The sequence below is a fragment of the Vanessa tameamea genome, chromosome Z, assembly GCF_037043105.1.
Source record: "Vanessa tameamea isolate UH-Manoa-2023 chromosome Z, ilVanTame1 primary haplotype, whole genome shotgun sequence".
In the NCBI taxonomy this organism is placed as follows: Eukaryota; Metazoa; Arthropoda; class Insecta; order Lepidoptera; family Nymphalidae; genus Vanessa; species Vanessa tameamea.
Genome location: NC_087341.1, coordinates 4,095,437 through 4,116,880, shown reverse-complemented (window position 1 = coordinate 4,116,880; position 21,444 = coordinate 4,095,437). Strand labels below are relative to the sequence as shown.

Below are 21,444 nucleotides of genomic sequence, written 5' to 3'. Positions count from 1 at the left end.
GTTGTCCAATATTTATATATTTATTTATTTACTGGCTATCGGTACCTATTGTAATAATAATAATTATGTCTTCCTGACCCATTTTGTGCCACGGCAGATATTATAGTGCACAAGTGTGTGCGCAAACAGACTCGTAGGTGCACTCTCTATTCCGTCACTCTTACAATCCGATGGGACGACAACTCCGACACTTCCGGAAAGAGTTCATGTGCAGGACTAGTATTAATAGTGCCTGGACATCGGTACTTAGCGATTAGTCAAATGTTTTGTTGTGTTTACAATTTCATTGAAAGTTAATTTCGGACAAGCATATTGACGTGCTTAGTTTGTGTTTATAATTGCTTACGTGCTCGAAGGTAACCCCTAGCACATGGCTTATTTTAAACGCGCAGATGACGCGAGTATACGCGTTTCAAACGAGATTTGAACGCAACCTTGTAACCTCAGCGCATGGAGCGATCGGAAAGTACATACATAGATACATCGATACAGACGCGCGGTAGTCGCTCGTAGCTTAAACGTTTTGGTCATAAACTCATCGTCAGTTGTACAATGACTTCGATTTAGACAACACTGCATACGAGTTTTGAACGCGCTCACATGCGTTTGTATCGCGTTTTACTCGTGTTCGAATCCACAAAAACGCAAAAATAAGCATCTACGGCGCAGACGACGCGCGTTTAAAATACGCCATGTGCTAGGGGCCTAAAGGTAGAAACTGTATCACCAACTAGCAGCGTGGTGAAATAAACTACTAACATTTACATAAAGAGATATGTTTGCCAATAGTCAAAATTGTTCATAAAGAATAATTGCAAAAGCTTGTCAGACGTACCCTAAAATATTTTTTTCTTTAAACAAATTATAATCTCTTTTAACTACTAACGAATGTAAATGAGGTATATAAAACAACTGTTTTATTTACACAAAATGAATCGTAAAAAAACTAAGGTAGGTTAGTTATAACAAACTTTTATGTACCCATGCAATTTCGTGTCTATGCTGTTAAACGTTGAGGAGTTCCTTTCTCCATATCCTGGAACCAATCCTAGGCATATAATCATGTCGTGCTGACCATAAAAATGAATTTTCATCGAAACTGAACATCCCTAGAATAAGAGAAAAATAGTTCGAAAGGTAAGTTTTCCAAAATCAAAAAAAGTCAAAAAATCATATTACGTTTAGACTAAAACAAAATAGATTATGATAAATACAAAAATATCATGAACATACATTGTAATAAATAATGTTTATTAATAAACACGATGTAAATAAATTAAATATTTCGAAACGAACGATAAGCCGGAAGTATTTCAGAGAGACGTTGTTTTCCTTCCGGTTCTTTTTATTTGGTGCCATTGTAATTCGTTATGGTTAAATTATTAGTTCAACCGACCGCGAACAAACAAAACACTGGCGCCTTACCATCCAAGGATACACTAAGAAATGGGATATTGAAGTTGTGATAAGTAAAACAGTTTTTTTCACCACAATATTATTATATTTTAAATTGACAAGTGAATTAACCCTCGGTTATAGTTACCTTAAATTATAACAACAATCACTACATCAACTATGGGGTTTACATTTGGAATCTGTTAATAACCATCAGTAAGTGGTAAATTATAAAGTTTCGTTACAGATAAAGTTTTGTTAGTTCCGTGGTACACTAACTGTGCGTGCTGAGTGACGGAGCGCCGAGCACGCTACTACCCAGATTATTTGAACCGAATCTAGTGCGCGAACGATCGCATTCCCGGACAGCTTCAAGCACTTCAAGTACTTGTCACGTTTAGGGCGGATCCGTCGTGCGAGTTGCTCCGTCACTGAGGGCACACTAAGACACATTTAAAAATGATCCCATAGTCATTCAATTTAATTGAACAAAAAACCGCAACAACATTTAAAAACTAATCCATTTATTAAAAATAATTAACTTGAATCAAGAAAATATTATACACTTAATAATTTTTTAATGAAAAGTTCTGGTTACTCTGGTTATTTTATACATAGTTCTTATATAATATATAGTCTAAATTATAGCTCAATCTGTGCGTTAATATGATAAATATGTTTAAAATCTTTTCTTACATCACGAAAGTAATATACATATAAACATTGTTGTATACATAAAATACGCTATAAAAACTAAACTAAAATCTACCCGATTTTGATTTGAGTTCAATCAATTATATACAAATATCGACGCCTCAAAAAAATCACATAACAAACCGCTAATGTGCTGTTATGATATTTTTAATTGTTTCAGATTACAAAAAAATATTTGAAATATTGTTTTCGGATATTATTAATGCTTATGCACAAAAAGATGCACGTCAGTACCTTCAGGACTTTTTGTTTTAACTATTATTTGGTAAATTGCTATTAAAATTTTATAGGCGCGAAAAAAATAACATGAAATATACCGAAATCGGCGATGGGATCTAATCATATATTGTATGTATTTCAGTCATTGTATAACTACAGCAACACCAGTGCCTCAAAAACAATCCTAATGCTAAAGTGAAACCACATAACTAGTGTACTAATCAGTATTTTTTCAAATCAATGACTTTCCTTGGAAATAGTATCAGAGATAAAATAGAGTTCTTCCTCCTAAGTATGAATTTTACGGTTTGACCTTGAAGTTTAACATAAGAAAAAAAATATGGATACAACCTTACTTGAATCAGTTTTGACATTTCATTAATGTTATATATTTAAAATTTTCAATATCGTATAACTTATTAGATAAGTTTGATACATATATATATATATATATATATATTTATAATATATTAACGTATAAATACATTAAATATATTCAAATATTTGAGCACCAAATTTTAATAATTAATGCTATTATTATGAATATTATATTTGAATTCATTTAAAAATGAATATAAACTAACCTAAAATAAACTTCTAACATAATTTATTACATCATTAAAACATAATTTTAAAGTAACATTTAATTATTATTACTTAATAACAAATTATACATCAATATTAAATATTGATAAAATAGCAGTCAAATTGTAATATTTACGCTTTGGAAAAAAAATTTAAATAAGTATTGCCATTAATAAAAAAACAAACAATCATTATTAAATTGAGTTTGTTTTTTTTTGTATGGGAACATTTCTAGTCAAATTGTTTATATTTTTTTAAATGTAGACGGAAGCGTATACTTATTAGTACTTTTTTGTTTTAGACTGTGCGCGTAAGTGACTTATTTAAATATGATCGAGAAACTTTACATTAAACAGGACTATCAAAGGCAAAGTTAGACAGACGGACATGAAATACTAAATTTTTTCTTATTACATTAATAATGTATATGTTAAATTTAAAGGTGTATATATATACTCTATAGCTAAAATTCCTCTCGACCCGAGATAAGTTCCAATAAATTTGAGTATATATTTTATTATTATTATTATTATAATAAAAGAAGGATTGCAAAACAGTATCCTTCGTTCAGTTAGTTGAAGTTATATTTGGCCGATTTAAACATATATATTTTCGGCATCAGAAGGCTTCGCCTCTGTAATTTCGATCGAGATAAATCGGTTAACGCCTTCTTGAGATAGCTTACGACTAACGTCGTGTCATTTTTGCTAGTGAATATAAAATCCCTCTCGAGATAGTCGTTGGCTAAGGATACAGTTATCAGGTTATACGCGGACTCGAGTTGACTGCTCGATGGCTTCACTACAGTATAATTACCTAGAACAAAAAAAAAAAACATTTATAAATATTTATCATTATCTTAGTCCCAGCTAAAGCCGTGTACTCGATGGAATATCCCCTAGAAAACGTTACAGAACAGACTTATAGAACATCACTGTTTTTTATAAGTATTAGATTTTGTTGTTAACCCGCGTTACCTGTACAATTTAGATATTTATAACATCAAATATGAAATACTTAGATTTAAAGTTACACCCAAGCTTACCCCCTTAGGTGACGAATTTTCAGAAATACCGTTACAAGTGTCTTTTATTTGTAAATTAATTGAATACCGATTACCATATTTATAAAATCAAAGATATAAAAAGAATTTTGCACCAACTTTCATCCTTAATTTTACCCTTTCAGGGGACGAATTAACAAAAACGACGTAACAACCGTCTTTAGTTATTAAGACGAAGCGAATACCGACTTCCATATTTCTAACTTTCAAAGATGAAGAGCTTAACGACCAGTTATTATTAAATACGAGTATAATATACACATCATATTTACCAATAAACGCAATGACTAGACCATAGAGCTCAGGATATAAGGGCGACGGCTGTTCCCATCCGAGACATTCGTAGATAAATCCATCGGTTGAAATCGCAAAGTTATATGGCAGCGTTTTATTATCGTCCAAGTTCGCCTGAAAATAAAATTAACATTACAGTAACATTGAAGATTAAACAAAATCACGTACCAACATATAAATTAGCGCAATGAAACATATGACATTTAAAAACATTTTTATTGGTTATTATTTCACGCTCTTAAGTAGATATTGATTTATACATTCGCTAGCATATTTGCATTCAAAGTAACATAACAGACTGTTATTTGCCTTCGTCTTCTTTTTTGAAGAGAAGGTCCGACACATGTAAGTTACCTCGCGATGTATTCCCTCACCACCGAGCACAAGATGAATTATAAACAGTAATGACGCACGCAATTCACTTGTGGTCCGGGTTTGAATCCTCAATACAGTTAACATTTACATGTTCTAGCTCCCCAGCTCGACACTTTGATTGATTACGGTTAAAAATGAAACCGATTATATTTTGAAGCACAGTCGAACCTACAGTACTCTCTAAACGAAGTTCAGATTTAAATTGAAAACGATCGTAGGTACTGAATTCTTTGATATTTAAAGCAATTTTAAAATTATTATTTTTCATTTCTTATTGGCTTTTTGAATCGTCACAGATTGTATAAAAAATATATTAAACAAAATAGTATTTTTTTCGCGCCTTCGTTAGTTCGCTATAAAAGCATCTTTACATTAACGCAATTTTTTATTTTAAATTCGCAATACTTTTCGCAATAGCCTTTATTATATTGTCATTATATTATATTGTCATTAAAAATGCAATTATTTTGTATGCACTTTCAAATATATATTTCAAATTAAGAAACATTAACTAATACCACGTTAAATGCTCTCATCAAGGCAAACTTATTCACAGGTTCATCTACGTCAAATTTGTTTTATAGACGTTTGTCTTACAATTTATTTATTGCTAGACCTTCACAGCTAAAACTCAGCTTCCTATGGTGATAATTGCAGCGACTTAGCGAAAAAAGTTTAATGAAAAAAAAACAAGCTAACTCGTAATAAATAGTTAAAATAAAACTCCTTGGTCTGACGGGCAAATCGGGCCACCTGATGGTAAGTGGACACCACCGCCCATAGCCATTGGCAATGTAAGAAATATTAACCATTCCTTACATTGGCAATGCGCTACCAACCTTGGTGGCCAAGAATATTTTGTCACTTGTGCATGCAGTTACACTGACTCTCTCGTCCTATAAACCGGAACCCAACAATACCGATTGACTGATCTCGGTAGAATATCTTATGAGTGGGTGGTACCACTGATATCGTTTTTAACATTGTAAATATTGCATTAGCATATCAATTAAATGTGTGTGTAATTCGCAACTTTTATATAATAGATATTCGCATAAAACGAGTACTTATTCCATTCAGTTCGGATCATTACAAGTGCCATAGTGTTACTGGATAACTTCAATGAAAACTGTTACTATACAACAAATTAAACAGTTTTTAATTGATTTAACGTACTGTTATCTCTTGCTTCGTTGATAGTGACCGCCGAGAACACAATCAGTCAAAAGCACTGATCAAATCAGTCACTGTTTAAAAACACTAGTTTTTATTAATAATTATTTTTTATACCAAAATATTTTCTATATTAAATACAATTTGAAGCAATTCGCTGTTTTAGCACATTCGTTCAAATCTCAAATACAATCGCATTGCATTACATTCGGCTATTTATTTAAGTATATAATATATAATACACATATGAATAGACAATTCAATAAAATTACTTGACGAGTCTTGAGTAATTTTTTGCATAGCAGAATAGTTTAAATTATTTGCTTATGAATAAATTTCTATACCTGCATTGATTTCATCAGTTGTATGCAAGCATTCTTCCCCTGACACTGGCCTGTGTCCGTCTGTTCGATCACAACGGACTTCGCTTTAAATTGATTAATGGGTTCCTCAGATGGCGTGGGGCTTGATTCGTCCCATTGGGATCGAGCCACGAATAGTGGCATCTCGATCGGTGGCAACATATTATCTGAAAATAAAATATGAACTGATATGTGTATTCCGAAATTCGTATGCGGCTTTCATCTGAAAAAAATGTATATTTTTTCCAAATCAACATAATTATTTTAATAACACAATATTTTGTAAGGAATATTGAAGAACCCTTGAAATAATAGAACCGTTGTAGGTTTTAAAATTCGTATGTAATTAATATAATTTAAATATAAATATCTAATTAGAATATTTTACCTGCATCGCTTTGCAACACCAAGAGATAAACGCCAATCGCCAATCCACTTAGCAAAACCAGAATCATCATGCTGACTATCATGGCCGTGATCACATTAGTAGTGTCGTTCACACGTGGGAAGCGACGGAGGAGCGGAGTATCCTCCGACGGGTTCTGGAGTTCATCATCAGCGTGGTATGAACTATGTCGAGATTCATGATCTGTGGGGACAATGTAAACAAAATTGTACTTCAATACGTCAAAGGTATCAACAACGATGTGAGAAAAAAATCATCGTAAATGTTAATCGTTTATCAAATTATATCGTTAGTGGAAAGGATAGACAGTACTTTAAATCTCATTTTCCTGTAGAACAATTTTGCCGTTTTTAACTTTTCTTTCTTTCCTCCGACGATATAACAAAGTATACCAACAATTTGTAAATGTACCAATCTCTAAAGCGTCCTCTAATTTAGATTAATTTTTTTAGAACTGATTTCCTATACCATATTGCTCTAGCGAAGTTTGATTGCTGATTTCAATGAAGACATTTTAATACTAAGTTTAAAGAGAGTAATGAACATCTTCAATATTTCTGCAGAAAGGAAAAATCCATTCATGTTTGTATATAAATAATGATTTATACTAGTATTATTAACGCTAAAGTAACTCTGTCTGTCTCATTGTCATTCTTCCTCAGCCAAACCACTGAACCGAATTCGATAGGTATGAAGCAAGTTTGAATCTCAAGGAAGGTTAGGTTATGACGACCAATTGGGGTACATGTCAGTCACCTCCTCGTGGTGTACCCTGGGCAACGGGGCCGGCTTGAGCTTGCTCGTCGGCCACGGCTAAGACTGGCGGGAGGGATGCCGCGGGGCCGCTCCTGGTACGTCCCCGATCGGCGTCAGGGCGAACCATGTGAGTGGCCTCGTTGGCTAGGAGGGAGTGGGAGGGCTCGCTACTCGAGCCTCCCAGGTGTTTTACACCGGCGGTCAGCGGCGGAGCCTACCATCTTGTCCGCCGCAGGGCGTCAGCTTCGTTGACGCCCAGCCTCCAGTGGCGGACTCGGGGGAGTTCGTCACATTAAAACGTGGAGGATGAGGGGGAAGGCGCGCACTAGGCGCGCTTTCCATGAATATTCAGCCGCCTTACGGCGGCTGCCGCTGGTGGGGTCGCGGTTGCATGCCCTTGGCGATCCCGTTGCCTCACCACTCGGCGGCATGGTGGAAACCCGAGGATGGTTTTAGTGGGTAGGACAGGGCATTGGCATCAGCGTGCCCTGGCACGGGGCATTAGGCCCCGGTTGAGTCCCACATACCCGTCCCGGTCCCCCGACCGGGCGGCATGCGTAAATGCATTTCCTCCTCGTTAAACAAAAAAAAAAAAATGACGACCAAACTCTAAAACGCGAGCGAAACCGTTAATACATTATTAGTACAATATAAAAATAACCTCACGCTCCCAAGTTTACGATAAGCATTTTTAGAAATAAATTCTGTCTATTATTATAGTATTTTTTTTATTATAATATTTTATCCTCTTAAGAATGAGTCGTACGACTTAACAGATGTAGATCAATATGCTATTGCCATCACAAGTCTCAAGGATAATGTATAATTTTATTATGACTAATTGTAATTACGAGTCACTTATTTGAAAAACCAGTCTGTAATTGCACATTCTGTAACAAGGATTGCTGCGTTATAAACTATCATTATTTTATTCTATTGATATTTCGGAGACCAATAAATCACAGATATTTTTTTTTTTTTATTACAAGCTTTTATTTAAATTGCAATGTTACCTGTGGGTTTAGCTCAGATAACATTCATTTTTTTTTTTATTATGTCCGGACAGACATATGGCTCCACTCCACCTGATGGTAAGTGGAAGTGGAGTCCAAACGCGAAGACGACTAGTACAGTCAGCTAGAATGAGCTGCACCAGTTACCCTCGCCATGCCAGCCCGCTAGATGCCTCTTCACGCCTCGTTTGAAGGCACCCAGGTTATAAAAGGACACGTGTGCTGGTAAAGAGTTCCATTTTATGGCGGTGCGACAAAGAAAGTGTTGCCAAATTTCTTTGTGCGCGATGGAATCGATGTCACAGTTAGGCGGTGACATCGCGAACCAGCACGCGTAGATCTATGAAGGATAGGGGAAGCAGGAATTAGAGAGAATAATTCCTCAGAGCACTCGTCGTGATACAGTCGATAGAAAACGCTCAGCGCTGCTATTTCTCGACGACAGATCGAGACGATCAAGGCTGACAGCTAACGATTCCCCACGCTTGTCTATAGCCTCACCCCAGACGTGTGTTACGTACGCTAGAAGATAACCACTGGATGGACCTGGAATGGACCGTTTTGGTCGAAATCCGTACTGACGATCATCGAGACTGTGATCCTCTAGGTAATGGAACAGTTGGTTGTTTATGATCCGTTCCATTACCTTACAAAGTACTGAGGTGATAGCTAATTTGCCGGGTCAGACCGGTCCTCTTTTTTGGGAACCGCTTGCATATTAGCTTCCCTCTAGGCCTCCGGCACACATCCCGTAGAAAGCGACAAATTGAATAGGCGCGTTAACACTAAAGACAGCTCCGCTGCACACTTCTTCAGCACTATAGCCGGTATTCCGTCAGGACCGCTAGCTTTCCGTACGTCGAGTGATAGTAGCTCTGCACGCAAATCACGCTACCTTATTTTAATGTCAGGCATTGTGTGGCCACATGAAGTTATTTTTGGTCGCAGCACACTACAATCATCGATCACAGAATTGTGGGCAAAGAGTCGCAAAGTTTCGCCAGAAGGTCGACTTTCTCCTGCGGATTGTAGGCTACCGATCCATTCGGGTTCCTAAGCGATGGCAGCGAATGTTGGCAGAAGTTGTTTTGCACAGACTTGGACAGATGCCAAAAACTACGGGAGCTCGTAGGATGCGAGATAGGGTAATGACCAATCTGCACAATGCGTTGGGCATCCGCTCTTATATATGCTTACAGGACTTGGATTATTTGTTGTAGGTTGCTTTCAGTGAGTCAATGTTCGGAGCCCTACTAATGCAGCCATTGATCCACGCGCGATATGCCGCCTGCTTAGATGATACAGCATCGACACACTCCAGAGTAAACCAACGGCTACGCATACCCCTACTGATGAGATCTGAGTTAGGAATGTAGTATTCCATCCCCAACAGGATCTCACCAGCAACTGCAGCGGCTCTAGCTGTCGGGTCTTTCCCACTAAAGCAACGTTCTTACCAAGGGACTAACGCAAAGTAATCACGCATACCGTCCCAATCTGCCGACTTATAGTGCCAAATGCGACGTTTACCTGCCTTTGTTGGCAGCAGTTTCGGCTGAGGCACTTTGGTATCAACTAGAGACTTGATATCAACAAGCTGTGATCCGAGGAACCAAGAGGAGCCTAAAGCACAACCCGATAATCCAACGAGTGAGAAGACAGCCGAAGGTCCAATAGAGAAGGCGCTTGCCCGTCTATATCTGAGATCCTGGTGGGCTGATCAACCAGTTGGGTCAAGTCATGCATAAGAGCGAAAGCATGAACAGTCCTTCCAGCATGATCAGTTTTGAGTGAGTTCAACCATGATTCATGGTGAGCATTGAAATCCCCCAAAAACACCAATTCAGCGTTAGGAAACTGCTCTTGCGCAAGGTCTGCCACCCGACTAAGATGGTCAAACAGTCGGCTTGTCTCCAAGACACCATTGTCACTATATGGGCACATGTAGACTTGACTTTGACGACGCAAGTCCACACGTACCACCGACTTGAAAAAGGAGGGGTCCTCCAAGCAGCGCAATCAGTGACAACAAACATCCGTCCTGACGAACAAGCACACTCCAGCTTTCGCTTTGAAGGACACTTCAAGCAAGTAGCCAGGATAATTGAGGTAAATGGTGTTGGCAGGACGGAGTATTTGTGTCTCCGTAAGAAATAACATTGCAGGCCGTGCTGTCTCAAGATCATGGTGGACAGCATTGAGGTTAGCGTGGAGTCCACGGATGTTGGTGAACTCGACCTCAAACAATGTATTAATGGTGGGGGTGTGCACCGTTGAATATATATTTAAAAAAGGAGACACGAACGGAGCGACGCTTTGCCACTACTGAGGTGGTCGAGGCGCAGAGAAGTGTATCCCCAAGAAGCTGCCAAAGGAGAGAATATACTGATCCGCCGAACGGAAGGGCCCCCGAACCATATATTCAGAGCAATACAGGCATATTCATAAATTATTGAAAACTAAACACTACACGACTACATTAAAATATATTTAGAATAAAAACAAAAATATGGACAACAATATGAAAGAACAAAAAGATATTTTGAAAAAATAAAAAAGAAGGTATTTTGAATCGTTCTCGGGACATTTATATAAATTTGAGAGATTTTAATATAAATAATAGTCTGCACGATATGGACAGATTTATAGCCAAAAGTTTTGCAAAACCTTTTTTAATTCTATCTAGTCGAGTAACGTGAATCTCATAGTTAGGATTCCATGCAGGTGATGCATATGCAATAATACTACGGCTCAATAAAGAATATAAAGTTAGACCATCCTTAATGCTTCTCTGGCCACCAGTGCAAGTTTTAGTATAATATGCTATTTCACGATGTTTCAATGGTTGAATGGTTAAAAAGTTATACTGTATAATATAATTAAGTATTATAAAATGAAATATTTTCTTGCAATCCAATTAGAATAACATCAACTAATTGCGATGTAATCGTATAGCAAAATAGCACTTTTGCATTGCATTCAAGCATATCATAATAGCAAATAAAATAAAAAAAAATTATTAATTACGAAATAAGCAATTAAAACAAAATATCTTTCTAATAAATTCCATTATATAAATAAAAATATGTGTAATAAATGTACTTTAAGACTAAAAGGTATTTAGTTATATTAAGATGTAATCAATTTAAAAATATAAAAGTTGATACGTAACTGTTTAAGTGATCAAGTGTGAACTCGATCATATTGCTATTCGATTTTATATTATAAAATTACATATTACACAAATTCACATATAACACAGAGCTTGGTAACGTTAGAATAATAAAGGATGTGATAAACGAATGCCTACGGACTTGTATTATTTGACATAATATAAACGTCATTCATTTTATTATCTAGGGACTTTACAATAGTCATTGTTAAAAAAAATTACAGCAATATGAATCACACAATTAGGTATATCCCTTAAACAATATCGAAAAGTCAACACTCCGCCTAACGATTTGGAACGCGATTTAGAAGTAAAAAGAAAATATTTAACAAAATATTTCGTTAAATTGTTAGACAGAGATAGATAGACAAGTCAATTTTATCAAAAATTATATCAATATACCGAATTCAATACCATCGACGTTTGAATATATCGAATGTTTAGTTGAACATCAGATTAATGTTTAGTTGAACACAGATTCCTCACTTTTTATCATCATCGACTTGACATCCGAAAGAAGAATACATTCTACAGTTTAACTAGTCACTGTCTAAATAATATAATAGGTTGAACCGTTTAATATGACGGGAATCGAAACTTAACGTACACGCGATACTAATATTTATAAATACCTGACATTGATGATAGGGCTTGTGTTAAATATTTGCACGTTTTTTACTTTTAACATTTACTATTTACTATTTATATAATAATAATATTTCTGGATTTTTTTTAACACTACTACTTTATAGAGTATAACGAAATGATACTAAGCTTCCCCTCATTAAATAAGACGATTTAATATGTTGTTATTTAAATATATAATTATTCTATACAAACAAAGATATAATGTTCGTAATAAATAAACATGCTAGACAATACTTATCTGTATATAATGACGAGAACGTCAACGTCATAATATGCAAATTAGTAATAGTAATGGTTTAGAAGCTAGAACTAAAACTGGCTGCAATCTAATCGTTTTAAAATTACTGAGTGAATTGATAGATTGATTTAATTTTATATGATATTGCTTCGTTTAATGTTATTAAGTATTGTTAACCTTTTGATATGTTCAGTGATCAGTGCCGAGTATAACTAGGAAAGTATATATATGTATATACATGAATATTGAAATGTGTGTTACATTATATTTTTATCCTATATCATGTTTTACTAGTATCAAATTAAAATTTAGTAAATTAGAATCAAGTGTGCATACAATTTTGATGGATTTAATATCGCTCATGTTTTAATTTATTTATTTGTTATAATTCTAAGTACATATATTTGCATTAAATAATTTTATATAATGTCATCAATCCCTATTTAAAGATATCATCATATTCCAGAATTCGACATGGCAAAACTTAAGATTTATTGCAATTTATCAGAACAATTATCTTATCATAAGTGCAAAAGTTCACGAAAAGATAACTTGACGCAAATGTATTAATCATAAAAATTAAATTTGTATTAATCATAAAAATGGTAAAATCAACTCGTAACAGATAGAAAATTGTTTGGGGTTTGATTATAACTACAGCTGTTGTTGTCAAGAGTTCTTAAGAAAATTTAGCTAAAAAGCACTTTTTTTAGGCCGTCAGACCTGATGGTAAACAGTTACCACTGCACGTAGATATTAGCACTGTATGAAGTTGTTACAATTCCTCACATAACAAATGCTCTACCAACCTAGGGAACTGGATGAACTTGGATATTACATCCCTTTTGCTAGTGGTTACACTGGCTCAGACATTCTTAAAATCAGAACGCAACAATTCTAATTATTGCTGCTTGGTGGTAGAAAATATATTAAGTGGGTGTTACCTACCGAGACTGGCTTGCCCTACCGCCAAGTATCTTTGACTATTTCCTAACTTTCATAAACTAATATAATAATCGGACAGGACAGAAAATGTTTGAGGAGTACGATAGGATTTGCATGCTTACCGAAGCATGGATGAGTAGTGCACACTATCTACTTCCGAAGAACGGATTGCTAAATTTTAAATATAAATAAAAAATCCCAATAGTTTCCAAACAAGCCCTCCCATCTTTAGGATAAGATGATAGAACATAGAATTCTTAATATAACATGAGACGATTGTCACATTCCAATTTTTTTTTAAATATAAATAAACCATTGTGGCTTACAATCTTACATTGGTAGTCTTTCAACTATCAAATCAAATTACTCATTATTGTACACCAATAAACATAATACAAGTAAATCACATTAAAGAAAGATGCACAAGATGCCGCCCTTATCATTAAAACAGCAACCTCTTCCAGACAACCCTTTAGATGAAAGAAACAGGTAAAAAAGTACAAACATATTATGGGCCCTATTACATTTTAACCGTAATTTTTCATTAAACGGTATACTTCGGTGTTCGTTTTCTGGGAAACTAAATGACATTGAAATTTAGAACTTATTGAAAAATTAAGAACAATTATTAGTATTTATCATAGCTGCATATTTTTTTTTAATTTGGGCATAGCTTTTTTATAAAATTAAATATTCCAAAAGCAGGTTGGACGTAAAATGCTCGAATGCACTTTTTTGAGTTCGAAAATTAAACTACAGTGCTGACCAATTTCATTGGGAAAAATACAGACTATACTTTAAACAGTGATTAATTACACAGCGGCTTTAAAATTTTGATATTTGTATGAATTAACTATAAAAAAAACACCATTTAAAAAAATAACGAATAATATAAGACTTAAAAAAATATAATTACAACTCCTAAATTGCTGCAAAATGCGATGCGAATTCAGTACTGCGCGAGTGCTTACAGGGCATACTAATCTATTTGTTTTATTATCCGACTAAGCGAGAATGGAGGTTGTGTATTTCAAGAGTATGTATGTGTCTTTTTTACGAAACTATTTGTTTTATTATCCGACTAAGCTAGAATGTAGGTTTTGTATTTATGTGTATGTATGTATATGTATATATGAATGCATATACACTACCGTCCAAAAGTTTGGAAGAACAACTATTTTTGACCATAACGAAACGCAAAATGCGGTATTGCCACGCTGCATACCTTCGGGTTGTAGCCGATAAGGCCGGAACGCCCGTGGAAGTACTACTCTCTCACTTAAAATCAGGGTAATGTGGTAGCTATGCTACATTTCATCCGGTATGTAAGAGTCATGGAGGTCCGATTCCCCTACCCCTCTAAAATATTATGGTTGTGCAGAATTTGGTATCATTATTCCAGGTACCAACAGCAATTTTGGGATATTTTGGCTGTATGTAGATTGCGATACCATTCGCGAATCTAAGCGTGTTTTTATAAGTCCCATAACGGTAATTCCGAAACCGACTGGTTGAGCACATCCAAGTAGCTACAGATTCCGTGCTACAGCAGTTCGCATCCACAGAGATCGTTATTCTTGGCGATTTTAATGCCCACCACGCTGAATGGCTCAGCTCACGCACTACGGATCATGTGAGTAGATCTGTTCTTGACTTCGCTTTAGCATATATGTATATATGATCTAACACAACGGGGCACCTCGCCAAAGAGTATCCTGGATGTGGAGGATCATACGGGATGGGACCGTCGGATCATTATTTCGTCCGGAGTGCAGTGCACGTCCCTTGCACGTCCCTTACGGCCTCGTTTTGTAGGCTGGCTGGCTATTGTGTGTGGCACTACAAGTCAGCGGATTGGGATGGGATGCGGTCCTTCGTTGCATCTTACCCGTTGGGGCAGATCTCTTTCTCGCTAGATGCTCCGAACGCCGTTGCTGACTATGTCGCCGATGTGGTGCTTCGGGGTATGGAACTATTCATTCCGTATTCAGCAGTGCCCACGGATGGCAAGTCTCAGCCTTGCTTTGGTCGTTTCTGTAAAATGGCGTTACACCGAAAGCAGGAACGCTAACGAGCCTGGGCTAACGCATTGGTGTCTCGTGATGTTAATACCATGGTTTTCAAAAAGAAATATAACTCTGCCTCTAGGTCCTTCAAAAACGTCATTGCTAAGGCGAAGACAGTACATTGGCAGAATTTGCGAGAGACTGGTGCGCCTGTCTTTAGGAACACGTGCGTTCTGGTCTCTCACTAAAGCTGTCTTAGGGAATATCTGTCAGCTCTCCTTTCTATCTCTGCACACAGACGGTGATGACGCGTTCTATCGCCCACTCTGTTTCTTCTGCATATCAATGACTTGTTGCAAATCAGGAACATTCACTGCTATGCAGACGACCGTACTGTAGACACCTTAAATACCGGCCGTGCTAATATTTCTAGAGAAAACCTCGACGAAAACCGGAACAATCTTGTGTTTTAAATCGAGTCTTTGTTAAACAGTCTCGGACTGGGGTCGGCTAAACCTAGTCCAATTCAACGCTAAAAAATCACCATTTATCGTATCAAAATGCTTTGAGAACATTCTCATTACCGCCACAGCTAGTATCGGTATACGTGGCGTTGATTTTTCAAGCCTCGTTCAGTTTCGCGATCAATTGGAAGGAAAAGCCAAATTAGCTTCAAAAAATCCTGGTGTAATCATTAAAAAAAGGCGAGGGGCAGCTTATCATATCAGGTAGGAATATGCTTATTTGCAGTATGGACCGGCACGGAATATCCTATAAAAGTAGTGAGGGTTCACAAAGATAACACAACAAAATAACAATTTTTGGAAAACCTGAATCTTATCCAAATTAACAAGTTTAATATAATGATAGTATGCTTCCCGTATTAATCGATTCCTGAAAAGCTAGAGCTATACCACTAAGAGATGTATGTTTTTATGAGTTTAATTACAAAAATAAATAAAAATTTAATTTCAATCAAAATAGATATTTCTTTAAAATGTTTTAATACCTAAAGTCTTTAAAAAACACAAGAAGCAAGCTAATACGTAATAATTCTAAAAACTATTGTACTAAATCAACATTTTTCTTTTATTTCGATGCCACTGTATAATATATTATTATATTATATGGTGCCATCAAAATAAAATAATAAATAGAAGAAGTATGAAGATTGCTAAGTCACACCCACAGTATAGTGTCGTAAACTCAAGAGCCCGATCGTCGTCTTGCATAAATACCTAATTTTGACGAATTAAATTTTGTGTTTCGAAGCATTTAAATTTATAAACACTGTAAAGTAATAAGAGGAGAGGATTAGTGGTAAGATATTTAATGGCAGTTTCAGTAACATCCAGTTAATTATTATTATGTTATTATAAAATAGTTAGGCAGACAGTCAAATATCGGCCAATGGTACTGCAAGAATATTAATCATTCCTTACAATGTACCCGCAACCTTAGGAACCAACCATGGGACTGTGATGTCTCACTGTCTCACTGTCGCTTCAAACCAGATCACAATAACATTAAGTATTGCTCTTTTAAAACAAAAAAGAATAAAAATGTCAAAAAATAATTAAGGAATTACTGATATCCTATTTACCCCTTCTATTAAGCTTATCACTTGTGTTAGAAGTGGGGATGATAAAAGATCAATGGGTCAGGATCGATCCTTTAACATCACTAGGCGGCCGTCAACCATTGTGCTATTGGCGCTATTGCGCTCTTTAGTGGTAAAATATGTGATGTGGTGCAGACTTTGAAGGGCTATGACCTATCCTTTATTAACAAAGATAAAAACAGATCAGATACAATGGTATACCAGTGGCCGATCTATATACAATTCACTTAGAATCACAAAATGAGCTTTACTTGCATATTTAGTCAAAGTCAAAGTCAAAAGTCAAAGTCAAAAATCTTTATTCAATATAGAAGTGTTTACACTTGCTTAATGATTGTCAAAAATCTACCACCGGTTCGGAATTTAGCACCACGGACCTGAGAAGAACCGGCGAAAGAAACTCAGCGGGATATATATATATATATTCTTTTTTTTTTTAACCATTATTATGTACAATGATAATTATATTTTAGTTATTTGAAGCAGCCTGGAGGCGATCATTTCGTTCCCAAGGTGTGCAGTCAACTAAAAAGTCATTAGTGTTGTAATATCCTTTAGCACACAAACACTCTTTAACGATTCTTTTGAATTTTGTAATTGAATAATTTTGAACGTTTTCTGGGATCCTGTTGTAAAAACGTATACATTGCCCCAAAAAAGAGTTACTAACCCTGTGTAATCGGGTACTTGGAGTAACAAGTTTATTCTTGTTCCTAGTGTTAATAGAATGTACGTCACAATTTCTGGGAAAATCGTTTATGTTTTTGCGTACATACATAACATTATCAAAAACAAATTGAGAAGCGACAGTCATTATTTTAATTTCTTTAAATTTATCTCTTAACGAATCTTTTGGGCCCAGGTTATAAATTGCACGAATAGCCCTCTTCTGCAGTACAAAAATAGTATTAATGTCAGCTGCATTACCCCAGAGTAGGATGCCATACGATAAGTATGATAGCATGTAAGAGCTCAGTGGTACTTGTCTAGCTCACTATTTTCTTAATATCTACTACTGTTTGCACACATTGCTATGATAATATTGTCCTGTGCTTATTTTGTTACTCATTTATTATTAATTTTATTATTTTAGGACTGTCAATGATTTTGTATATCAAATGTTTTGTATGTGTGTTATATTAAAAAGTTAAACATACAAAATAATACATTTATATACTATAATGTGCAATTTGTGCACTTAGTTCAATATTATTCTGTTTCTGTTTAATAACTTATATTTCATTATAAGTAAATATAAATATATATATATATTTTTTTTTTTATAAAAAAGCAGCATTACTAAAGAATGAGATTAACTAATTTTATTGGAACCATGAATACGCTTATTTTGAATACAACATTTGTTATAGTCATTATCACTAATTGACATAGTATTGTTTGTAAACCTTTACTCGTAGGTAATTTTCTTAAATTATATTAAAGTAATAGCTTACCGACGGGTGATATTAGCGACTGCATTTTAAAATATGAATACCATCATTCTTAAATTCACTTTTTTCTTAATATTTCATTAAATAATTAATGTAATAAAAAAATTATTTATTTTACTTTTAATAGACTACATTTTTATACGTCAACTTTGACATATAGTCGAGACAGTAGACAATGCAAATTGTAAAGGTAACAACAGTGCTGCCAGCTGTTTTTGGGTAAACGTAACTCACTAATGCAATAGATTCATGTACCAATCTTATAATTTAAATGCTTGGGCTGCCAGTAAAAATATAATAATTGTTTACAATTAAAGTATTTTTAAAACAATAAAATCGAAATAATTTAAGCAAATTACGTTTATATGTACGATTGGCATTAATTACGAATTACTAATACTGCTAAATGTGTAGTAAGTCAGTATGTTCTATTTCGATGGGGGTGTTGTGATACACGGACGACACTCTCATTACTGCGATCGGGCAGAATTTTCGGGAAACGGCTCGCCCGACTGCATTCGGGACGTCGCTCTTAGTGGACTAAATAGGAATGTTGAGCTTGAAGGACTCTATCTTGGCTATATACGGTCATTGACGGTGGCAACATTGCTCACGGCCGATCCACCATGGGAACTCCAGGCGAAGACGCTGGCGGAAGTGTACCGGGTTCGAGCCAGGACGGACGGCGATCGTACAAGGTCAGTGGAGGTGGAGCGAGTCAGAGCTCTAGCCTTGATCTGCAGGTAGGAAGAGGACCTGGGGTTCCCAACAGCAGGTCTAGTGACCAATCCTACTTGAGGTGGTGGGTACTGAGAAAAGACGGCATCCTAAAGTTTAGACTAAGGCAAGTGTTTATCGGACATGGGTATTTTGGACACTCTGATAGAGTGTGCTGCTTGGGGTATCTAGCGCTTTACCATGGTTGCAACAGTCGAGGCGTCACGGCAACATGCGTAAAAGATCTGGTTATAGCTCCCGAAGAGACAGTGTGGGTACTCCTGGTTTTTTTAGTGGGTGTTCCGGAACTAGCATCAGTGAGTCCAACTTACACTGGGGAGATTCCAGGACAGTTGTAGGAGAAACTGTGAGGGCGTCACATAGTAGCATGCGTAGGAGACCCCGTTATGTCCCCAGAAGAGAACCCGCAGGATAGTTATAGGGAAAACGAGTAAATACGTTTTTCTAGCGAAAACATGGTATGTTCTATTTGTGTATCTATGTAGGTTTAAAGAAGCGAACAAAGTGCATACTGCACATGCGTAAAATGTATCGATTAATAAATTTATTTTTGATATATATTTCAGTAAGCTAATTAATTTTATGATGTTTATAATATCTCAAGAGATATGTTTTTTTATATGTATAGCTGAAGTTAAATATTGAAATTTTAGAAGATTTTTTATTTGATTGTTAGTGGTTTGAAATAAAATTAGGGTAAAATTTATTACAAATGTAATTTAGTTAACAAGTAAAATATAAAAAAAGACGTAAATCAAAATTAAAAATAATCTCTTCCGCACCATGAACGAATATTTGTATAGGATTTATTGGGATGAGACTTGAGAAACAACTTTCTACGTTATTGTATATAGGTATTTTACTTATGTGGCTGAGTATAACTAATCATCATGTATTTCCTACGCCTAACACCAAACAATAATACTTCGAATTGTTGTTTTCCGATTTGAATAGTTTGCCAATTGTTTTTCAATATTTTCTGCTATAGGTTGATAACATAACATGATAAAATAGTACCTTATGTATTTTTATAATAAATAATGCAATTCTTTGTCTATGTATACTGCTATGTATATAACAAAATATTTGTTAATTAAAAATATATGAAAAATCTAACATTTATAAAAATATGAAACTTACCAATACGTGTTTGTAATTGATGCATGACACCGGTGTAACACTATTGAGTTGCACTGGTTTTTCTTCAAAATTAAATAATCAAGCAATAATTTTCAAATAATCACCAAGAACCTGTTAGTTCTTGAATACTATTTCTGCAAAAGAGAACGAAGCATGCGCCGTTTTATTGATTATTACATTGAAAAATGTATTGCCATCATAAATAACCATTGATTTACGTTACTTGAGATGAAGGTTTTCATCTGCTACAAAATGTGCTACTACACGAAACGGATACCAATAGAACAAACATATTTTTTGTCAAATATTAGTAGTCGTATCCCTCATTTGTAAAAAAATCTATGTTTCATTTTTATAATTTATCCACATATATTGTACACTAGTCATGTTGAGATTGATAAAGGCCATCCTACGATATGATGTATTGGCCATCTAATGGGATATCTTATGGGAAAACACTACAACGTTTTGTTACTTGTACACAGAAGTATAATAAACAATTGCCAACTTAAAAATAACGAAATCCTAACTTAATACAATAATTCTTATTATTAACTTCTTTCTTTAAAACCTTATTATGAACTTCATTAGAATATACTTTTTACGTTCAGTATTATTTTTTAGAAAATTGTTCTCGTTTTTGAAAATCATAAATATATCAAATCATTGTGTTTTCTGGTTATTTTACTATTATAAACAATGTTCTGCATAAATTAATTCAATAATAACATTATCCGTGTTGAAATATTCATCCACACCAACTTCGTCATAATCTACATCACATAACACGAAAGCCATATGATAATAAAAATTAAACTTACCAAATATTACATAAATTATACTAAACTAAAAAAAATGTTTCCGTTTCTTGTTTTTCTACCTACTTGGTGTAACAATTTGGATAGTATGACTTCAGCCATATTTCCGAAGTAATTTCCTAAACAAGCACCCGCACAACATACAGCCTATTCCAATGGAAGTAGGAAAAAAGATAAACAAACCTTACATTTACGTATTTTATGCGATTTGCTAATAATTCAGGTATATTGTGCAATGTGCACTACTAAGAGTACTGAGTACTTCCAAAATTCCGATACCAGTTTCATCGACGTACAAAACTAATTTTTTTC

The 21,444-nt window shown here is 35.0% G+C and overlaps 1 protein-coding gene across 4 annotated transcripts; it reads right to left on the bottom strand.

Moving 5' to 3' along the window:
• Positions 1-1,998: 1,998 nt before the first annotated feature.
• On the bottom strand, positions 1,999-20,450 carry LOC113404234 (peptidoglycan-recognition protein SA-like). Of its 4 annotated transcripts, none has more exons than XM_064220428.1 (5): positions 20,315-20,450; positions 6,569-6,769; positions 6,163-6,347; positions 4,249-4,384; positions 1,999-3,729 (listed from the first exon to the last, which is right to left on the bottom strand). In XM_064220428.1, exons 1-5 carry the CDS (start codon positions 20,337-20,339, stop codon positions 3,485-3,487), a joined length of 792 nt encoding a protein of 263 aa, XP_064076498.1. In that variant the 5' UTR covers positions 20,340-20,450; the 3' UTR covers positions 1,999-3,484. The 4 variants fall into 4 exon arrangements, with proteins under 4 accessions (XP_064076498.1, XP_026500868.1, XP_064076499.1 ...); XM_026645083.2 differs by lacking the exon at positions 20,315-20,450 and adding an exon at positions 18,440-18,588; XM_064220429.1 differs by lacking the exon at positions 20,315-20,450 and adding an exon at positions 12,160-12,181.
• Between the last annotated feature and the right edge of the window lie 994 nt (positions 20,451-21,444).